At 42.2% G+C, this 9,639-nt stretch overlaps 1 protein-coding gene across 1 annotated transcript in view; it reads left to right on the forward strand.

Annotated features, from left to right (window-relative positions):
- Positions 1–739: 739 nt before the first annotated feature.
- AK9 (adenylate kinase 9) overlaps positions 740–9,639 on the forward strand; it is a 119,359-nt gene continuing 110,459 nt past the window's right edge. The window contains exons 1-2 of the mRNA XM_014531391.1: positions 740–822; positions 7,552–7,679. Coding sequence (XP_014386877.1) covers positions 7,563–7,679 — 117 coding nt within the window. The 5' untranslated portion in view covers positions 740–822; positions 7,552–7,562. The remainder of the gene's footprint in view (positions 823–7,551; positions 7,680–9,639) is intronic.

Here is a 9,639-nt window from a genome sequence, read left to right on the forward strand (position 1 = left end):
GGCCTGCGTGCTGCCGGGGAGGGAGCGAAGGGCGCCGTCTTTGGTGCGGGCGGAGGAAAAGATGGGCGGAGACGGTGCCAAGTTAGTGCAGCCCCTGGTTTGTCTGACCTTCTCTTTGGGAAAAGGGAAGGCTTGGAACTGGGTTGCCTCTTTTGAAGCGCTTCTCCGAGTTGCAGACAGAGCCATTCCAAAGTCGGTCTGTTTTTTTCCGGGTCTACGTCTGCCTTTATTTTCCTGGGAACCTGCTTGGTGATGGCGCTTCGCTGATGTCAGCGCTTTCCCCTCACATCCCTTTGTTGCCTGTTTTACCCTCATCGTCTAGAGGGTGCATGCTCCAAGGACTTTTTTTTAACCACCTGAAGTTGGCAACGTTGGGCTTGGCCATCTATTCGTGCCGGAGGCTACCCATTTGTAAATTCTGCAAATGGACTGGGAGGGTGGAGCGGCGCGGCGCAGGGCAGCACCGCCCTGGGAGCCCCGCCGCTCTGCGTTAAGGTGAGGTTCCTTCCACCTGGTGTGCGTGAACATACATGGGCAGTGCATGCACCCTCTGGTCATCGCCTTCTAGATTTGAGAAAATATAGTGTGTTGTAATTATGAATACCAATTTAGGTACAAAAGTGAATATTTAAAATAAAATTACAGCCGCACCGCCGATGCCCCGCCCCCAAGCCCTGAGCCCGGAGCCCCTCCCCGCCCCCTCCCAAGCGTCCTTGCGCGCTGCCCCGCCGGGGTTCCCTGGGCAACCGCTCAACAGATCCGAGGGTTCCCGGAGGCGGCTGTAGCCCACCAGTGGGGTCCGCTGGGGTCCCTTGCGGCCAGGTAAGCAGGGATGGTAGTTTATTGACCCAATGCATTTTGGTACAGATTGAATGGAATTCCACCTCCTGCGGGGACCCCAGACCAGTTCCTTTTCTTGCAAAAGTAAACTTCGAAATCTCCACAAATTCCGCTTTTTAAAAATTTTTCCCCTTTCAAAGACTAATGTTTTCATTCAAGAAACATTTACTGAGCACCTACTATGGGAGCATAAGATGAATACTGGAGTGGCAGCTAATCTGGCCTAGGCAGAGTGTGAGGTTTTCCAGGAGTGGGGCCCCTGTGTAACCCTCAGGACCCACTGCTAGAGGGTTTTTCAACTGCTAAAATTGTAAGGACACTTTAAAAATGTACATTGAATTATAGTGTAAACACATAATGTGATATTAGAAATTATATGATATAATGTGACATTAGAGATAATATAAATTCAAAGTTGAAAAATTACAGATCTTTTCAAATAAATATTTAATCATTTTAAATTTCCTTTCACAGTTTGGTACTCCTTATATTAAGAACTAGATAGGTGACCATGTCAGTTTTGGTAGTTTGCGTTGACTTGGATCTTTTAACTGGGGAAAATATTTAGCTCTGTTCCATTTATAATGGAAACCAACTCTTCTGAAAATGAGTTAAATATTTGCATAATGTTTTTATTTAGGATAACAACTCTTAAAATATTTGTTGAATTCTGGTTTTCCAATATTTAGTTTTCAATTATCCTATATAATAAAAGCCTGATATGCTAAGTCTCCGGTCGACCAGTTGGCCATTCAACCAATCAAAGTGTAATATGCTCATTATATGCTAAGGTCACTCAACTGCTTGCTATGACGTGCACTGACCACCAGGGGGCAGATGCTCCAACCGGTAGGTTAGTTTGCTGCTGGGGTCCAAGATGGGCTGCACAAGCCCTGGAGCCCTCCCGCAGTCCCTCCCTGGCTGGCCAACCGCCCGCGTCCCTCCCCAACCCCGATTGTGCACTAGTGGGGTCCCTCAGCCTAGCCTGCACCCTCTGGCAATCTGGGACCCCTCAGGGGATGTCGGAGAGCCCGTTTTGGCCTGATGGCAGAACGTCTGGTCGCTATGAAGTGCACTGACCACCAGGGGGCAGATGCTCAACGCAGGAGCTGCCCCCTGGTGGTCAATGTGCTCCCACAGGGGGAGTGCCGCTCAGCCAGAATCCGGGCTCACGGCTGGTGAGCACAGCAGCAGTGGTGGGAGCCTCTCCTGCCTCCGTGGCAGTGCTAAGGATGTCCGACTGATGGCTAAGACCCGCTCCCCTCCCCATGGCAGAGGGAACAGGCTGGGCTGAGGGACCTCCCCGCCCCCCCGCCCGAGTGCACGAATTTCGTCCACTGGGCCTCTAGTTATATTATAATTAAGCATTTCCATTTGAACTTTGTCTTAGTTTGATTCAGCCAAAAACAGATCCTGAGACAAAAATTTGAATACAAATAGTTCCTATGGGGAATACTCCCAAAAACAACAGGGAAGTGAAGGAAGCTAATAAAGGGAATATTATCAAACAAATTTCTCTGTGGGCTGAATTCACTGGGGAATTCACATGGATGAATGGATGTCTCAGTTATTTCCTCTTAAGGGGCAAAGGAGCTGGTGTATTCGTTCATCAACCCCCACCAGTTATTGGCTGATTGTTAATCCCCTGGAACTTCCACTCTGCCCTGTGCTCAGGCAGAATAGGTGTTGGCAGCCAAAAAGAGCCATTAGGCAGAGTCACACATGCCAGCCAGCAGTTGGAAGTTGGGCTGGCCATGCATGGAAAAGGTATATGTCAAGTAGATATGAACAGGGCAGTAATAACTTCTGCTCTGTTCCAACCTTTGCACCACTCATATCCACTTCTCCCCCATATCCCCAAGTTCACACCATCTGATTCTTCAACATGGTGTCTGGTCCCAATTTCTAAAAGAAATGGACTCACAAAAATATGATTAGCAGGACAGACTACAGAATTCACTATTGCAATTAATCCTAAGTCTATGACTGATAATTTATCACTTCCCTCTTCTACCACTCCTTCTAAATTTTCCTTACCCTTGGCCAGCATGTCTGCTGGTTTAAATTGTTTTACCAGTAGAGTAACCAGTCTTCATCCCTGAAGAGTATAAACCCCTGGTTATTATGTCCTTGTCAGGTTGTGGGTGGTTGCTACAGTTATCCATTCACTGGCTGTGACAACATCAAGAGGAGTCTCAGAGAATCCCCTGCATTCAAGACATACATTTCCCTGTCCTAATTATGTAGCAGCAGCTCTACCTCCACCAGTGTAATAACTCCTTAACAGGTTTGTGGAGCCAAATATAATCAGGTGGCAGCAGCAATTTTAGGTTTAGTGAAACCTAACTAAGTGGGTCCTTTGGAAGAAGCTTCTCTCCTCAGTCAAAACCAGGGCTTCCAATCCAGCAGAGCCTCAAGTTGTGAAGAAGGTTGGTGCAAACATCAAGCACAGAGTGATAACGGGGGGCAGTCACTCTTACCAAATCCTTGGTCCAAAGCATGTTCCTCATCTTGAAGCACCATGTCTCAATGCCACACAATCCCATACTGGTGCTTTAGCTGTACCTTTAAGAGGCCATTTTAACAATCTCACCAGCAGCTTCTAGGTGAGGTGGTATGTAGGAGGATCAATGGATCCTCCTTATATCTTCATTACTACAAAGGCTCCTTTGATCCAAAGCAGTATTACATGGGATCCCATGATAAGTGCTACAAGTCCAGGCCACAGAAAGTGATGCTGGCCAAGGCATCAGGTAGGAAAGGCAAATCAACAATTTGTCACTGAATGGGTGTATCATATTGGGGCTCAGCCTCAGTCTCTGCAGCAGATAGGGAAGACATTCAACAGAAGTACTAGAGGAGCCTGAGAGGGAGCCTTGTTGTTGAGCCCGTGCGTAGCCTCCATTGCCTCCATCCCTGCCACATGCTCACTCCATGCCTAAGCCCATGAGGCAAGCACTGAGGTGACCAAGGACAAAGACTAGTTGGCATTTACTGGATTATCATCCTGACCACCGGGTTGGTGACTGCCTCTTCTGAGATGGATGCTTTGTGAGAAAGCTCCACATATTTTGTGTTCCTTTGTTTAGTTTTTTATGCAGTATAACAAATTACCACAAATTTAGCATTTTAAAACACGCATTTGCCAGCTGACATGGCTCAGTGGTTGAGCATTAACCTATGAACCAGGAGGTCAGGGTTCAATTCCCAGTCAAGGCATATGCCTGGGTTGCAGGCTCGATCCCCCAACAGGGAGCATGCAGGAAGCAGCTAGTCAATGATTCACTGTCATCACTGATGTTTCTCTCTCCCTCTCCCTTTCTTTCTGAAATAAATAAAAATACAGTATGTTTAAAAAAATACATTTATTATCTCACAGTTTCCATGTTCGGGAGTCCTGACATGGCTTAGCTAGATCCTCTGCTCAGGGTCTCACAAGACTGCAATCAAAGTGTTGGCTGAGCTGCGTTTTTATCTGGAGGTTCAACGAGGGAAGAGCCCACTTCCCAGCTCAGTCACATTGTTGGCAAAATTTGTCTCTAGGATCGAGGTCCCAGTTTTCTAACTGACTGGGGGCCAGTGGCTGCACTCCGTTTCCGAAGCCACCGACTGTTCCTTGCCATGTGGTCCTTTTATAACTTCTTTCTTCAGAACCAATCAGGAGGTCTCTCTCCAGACCACTAAGATGGAGTCTTCTATAACATGATGTTATGGGAGTGACATTTTTATTACTTTTGCTATATTTAGAAGCAAGTCACAGACTGCAGTCAGAGGAGGAGAATTACACAAGGGTGTGACTCTTCAGAGGTCACCTTAGGGCCTAAGGCTTAGGCAGTGGTTCTCAACCTTCTGGCCCTTTAAATACAGTTCCTCATGTTGTGACCCAACCATAAAATTGCTTTCGTTGCTACTTCATAACTTTAATGTTGCTATGAATCGCAATGTAAATATCTGATATGCAGGATGGTCTTAGGCGACCCCTGTGAAAGGGTCGTTCGACCGCCAAACGGGTCGCGACCCACAGGTTGAGAACCGCTGCCTTAGAGTGTGATTGCCATACCACTCTCATCTGTCCATTCACATGCTCTTCCCCCAAACTCCTTTATCTTCCGATCTTGTTCCTTACAGGCCCTTGACCAGGTGAATTAAGACCCACTCCAGGTATCCTAACCAGATATTAAAGCATGAGTCCTCGGAGAGAGTCCCCATGTCAATAAAGTCTTATCCAGTCAACATTCCCCTACCCAGCACTCTCAAGATCTCCCAGGATGTTTTCCTGGTTTCTACTGGCACATCATAGCCAGGCCCTTCAGCTCTTTAGGTGCCTAATACCTATTTTTCCTGTACCAGTGCCTCGCCAGTTGGACTAGGCCAGTGGTCCACACGCACGTACAGTGCGATTGAAACTTCGTGGCCCATGCGCAGAAGTCGGTTTTTGGAAAGGAGATAGATGAAACAAGTATACAAGACGAGTGTGCATGGGAGAGTTGGAAGGGGTCGACCTCAGTGAACGTACTTCAATCAAATTGAGGACGTTTTTAGCAAAGGCCAGCTTAGGAGTACCCTAATTAAGTTAATAACAATGTACCTACCTATATAGTTTAAGTTTAAAAAATTTAGCTCTTAAAAGAAATTTCAATCATTGTACTGTTGATATTTGGCTCTGTTGACTAATGAATTTGCCGACCACTGGGCTAGGCTGACATTTGACCCCAGCTACTGCTCTAGAAGCTATGAGGGAGGGTGAAGGCAAATCTTGGTGGAAGGCAAGCATTGTCTTCTGTGGCATCTCCATTAGGCCAGGCAAGAAGAGCCTGAAATCTTCCAGAAAGGAGGAGGGGCTACTTCTGTTAACGCAGAGCACTCAGGGGAACCTGGGGATTCAAGGTACTTTTGACATCCACCTAGGTAGCCTCATCCCAGGCCTTAGTATTTCATAGAGTCTTAGTACTTAATAGAGTTTCTTTAATAAATGCACCATCTTTCTAAAAGGTGTAGATGCATTTTCCCCTTTAAAACTACATTTCATGGTAGTATTACTTATATTTTTGGTATAAAAAGCTTAAAATTTCAGCCCTGTAGTTCATGAAGTATTCATCTTAGGTATTTTTAATATACTAGTAATATTTCTCGCTATATCTTGTTTCATAATGACATCTTAAAATAATGTTAGCTATATTAAACCCATTTGAAAATTCTTAACTTCCATAGAGAAGTATAATCAGATCCCATGTACCTGGAAACATATAATCCCCTCAATCCATTTTTTTTTTCCCCTGGACGGTGTCCCAGACCACTCTGACATAGTTTTATGCCATTTTTGAAGTTTGCTTATTATTAAAGTCTTTTATAAGGTTTTGTAATTTTTTCATAAAGGGCCTATCTATCTTTGGTTATATTTAATCCTGGTTACTTATATGTTTGCTGTTAAGTCATATTTATTTTTTGTTAAAATTTTCTAGCTGTTTTTTGGTGTATAGAAATACAACTGAATTTTGTACAATGATTTTGAATCCAGAAAAGTGGATTATCTCATTAACTCTTAAAATTTATCCATGATTGAGTTTTCTGTACAGGTAATCGGATCAACTGAGAATAATTACACATTTTTGTCTTTGTTATGACTTTAAAAAGAACACCTTAAATATTTAATCATTAAATGTGTTTGTCTTGTTTTCATACTCTTTATCAGTTACGGAAGTTTCCTTTATTCCTAGTTTATCTTTTATTAATAATTAAAGGGTGTTGAATTGTCCCATATTTTTTCCATTAAGATAATCATATAGTTTTTCTCCTTTATTTTAATGTGATAATTTAATGTTCTCATATTAAACCAGCCTTGAATTCCTGAGGAAAACCCAACTTGATCATGATGTTGTTATCTTTTTTATATATTGCTGGATTCAACTTGCTATTATATTGATTAAGATTTTTAAAATCTTATTCATGAATGAAATTGGCACATAATTATGCTTTTTCACACTGTTCTCTTGTTTAGGTATGGAGGTTATATGAAACCCATAAATTTATGTAGGAAGTCTACACTACCTTTTTTCTGAAAGATAAGTCCAAGTCTTGTAAGACATGGAGCTCTTCAACAAAACCATCTGGTTTCTTTGTGGGAAGATTTTTAATTACTGACCCCATTTCTTTAATGGTTAAAGAACCACTTAGGTTTTCCTTTTTTTTTTTTTCCTTAAGAAACTGATTTTTCTAAGAATTTATCCATTTTGTTTGTTTTAAAATATATTTTGGATAAACTGTGTTTAGATATCCTTTTATTATCTACTAGAGGCCTGATGCATGAATTCATGCACAGGTGGGGTCCCTCGGCCTGGCCAGTAATCAAGGCCTATTGGGAGGCCAGCCGGCTGGGAGGGGAGGAACTGCAGGAAGTTGGCCAGCGGGCCAGTCGTTCAGTCATATGACGTGCACTGACCACCAGGGGGCAGACGCTCAATGCAGGAGCCGCCCCCTGGTGGTTAGTGCCCTCCCACAGCCAACCTCCCGCAGTCCCTCCCCCTGGACCCCTATTATTATTTTAATACATGAGTTTAACTTATTTGCAATTATTAGCAAAAGCCATGTATTTAGTGGTATGAAATGGCTTCTGGGCTAAGTAAATTTATAGGGTATTCTAGTTCTCCCTAGCCTACCTACTTATTCCAACTAAATTAGGCACTTTAACAATCTTACTCTTTCTTATTGCAGTATTTTTTATTATGACTTTTCAAGAGAAGATAGAAGAACATCCTTTTGTGGATATATTTGATGAAGATGAAGCTGAAAAACACTTTATGTTATCTAAACCTGTTTGCTTTGTTGTATTTGGGAAACCAGTAAGTTATCTCTTCTAACTTATTTGGTATAATTTTAAAAAGCACTTTATTGAAGGATAATAAGCATACAGAAAATGACTCATACCTGTACATCTGGGTGCATTTGCATGGACTGCACACGCTCAGAGGCACTGAGCATGACAGCACTCAGACCCTCACACTCTCTTCCTAAACACCGCCCTAGAGTATCTAGCAACTTAGTTAATTTGGCCAGTTTTTGTTCTGTGTTTTTTTTCCCATTTCTAAATAATTTTTATTTTTCAATTACAGTTGACATACATTATTATATTAGGTCCAGGTGTACACCCCAGTGATTAGACATTACATAACTTACTAAGTGATCATCCCGATAAATCTAGTACCTATCTCACACCATACATAGTTATTAGAATATTATGGATTATATTCCCTATGCTGTACTTTACATCCCCATAACTGTGCTCTAAGGACCAATTTGTACTTCTGTTTTTAAATTGAATTTATTAGCGTCACATTGGTTAATTAAGTTATATAGGTTTAAAGTGTACAATTCTATAATACATCATCTGTATATTATATTATTTTCACCACCCCATGTCATGTCTGTTTCCAACACCATTTATTCCTCCTTTACCATCTTCTGTCTCCTCTACCCCTAGTTTGCTCTGGTAATGACAATACTGTTGTCTGTCTATGAGGTTTTGTGGTTTTGTGGTGGTTTTTTTTTTTGCTTAATCCTTTCACCTTTTTCACCCAGCCTCCTTACTCCTCCCTTCTGACATCTATGAGTCTGTTTCTATTTTGTTTGTTAGTTTATTTTGTTCATTAGATTCCACAAATTAGTGAGATCACATGGTATCTGTCTTTCTCTGGCTGGCTTATTTCAGTCAGCATAATACTCCCCAGGTCCATCCATGCTTTTGCAAAAGGTAAGATTTCCTTCTTTTTTATGGCTAAGAAGTATTTATTTAGGATACTTTTTTAATTTTTAAAGTCATAATCTTAGGAATCTTATGTTACCAAATAAGAATGAAAATCACATAGTTTACTAATTTTTTTGAGTGTTTGTTAGACTTTCGTTGTATGACTTAAAACCTGATACAATATTGGTTGTAAATGTATAAACTTTCTCTCTTCTTGTGCATTATAATTGGAAAGGAACCTACATTATCTTTGGTTTTGTATTACGAAGAATTTAACTCCTCAAAGCACTGTACAGTGACAATTGTTAGCTGTATGTGAGCCAAGGTTACATCAGACTCAATCTGCATATAAAACTTCCTGTGGAATTTGTTGTGAGATTCTCTGGGTATGTGAAGGGGGGACAATATTAGGACAAATGGGAAGTTCTCCCATTAATATCTGAAGCTACTGGGAGGCAAGGTGCCTCATCTTGGCCCATAATGTGTCAGTGGACCTATGCATTGTCTTTCCACAAAACAGGAAGGAACCAAAAATGGCTGTCATAAGACAGCTTGTCTTTCTAGGCAGCTCCAGTAAGGCCCTCTAGATGAGAGCTCTTTGCAACCACAGAGCTAGTTGGTAGTTACCATTAGGGGCCAGAGCTGGTTAATGAAAGAGCCTCTTCAGAACAGCAGAGACCAAAGGCTGGATCCTGCTTTTTAACCTAAAGTTATATGGATCCTAGGACAGATACCAAGAAATGATTCTAATAATTTTATTATGTTTCTAAAAACATAACAGAGTTTAAAAATCAACAGTGAAAGTAATCAGATGCAGCTGTTACTTCATTAAAGTGATCTTTTATCTTAGAGTGTGATACTTTAAGATATTCATTAAGAAGGACTTTTTTCGCCCTAGCTGGTTTGGCTCAGTGGATAGAGTGTCAGCCTGCAGATTAGAAGGTCCCGGGTTCGATTCCGGTCAAGGAATCGAGCCATGTACCTTGGTTGCGGGCACATCCCCAATAGGAGGTATGCAGGAGGCAGCTGATCGATGTTTCTAACTCTCTATCCCTCTC

Source organism: Myotis brandtii, unplaced genomic scaffold, assembly GCF_000412655.1.
Source record: "Myotis brandtii unplaced genomic scaffold, ASM41265v1 scaffold8, whole genome shotgun sequence".
NCBI lineage: Eukaryota > Metazoa > Chordata > Mammalia > Chiroptera > Vespertilionidae > Myotis > Myotis brandtii.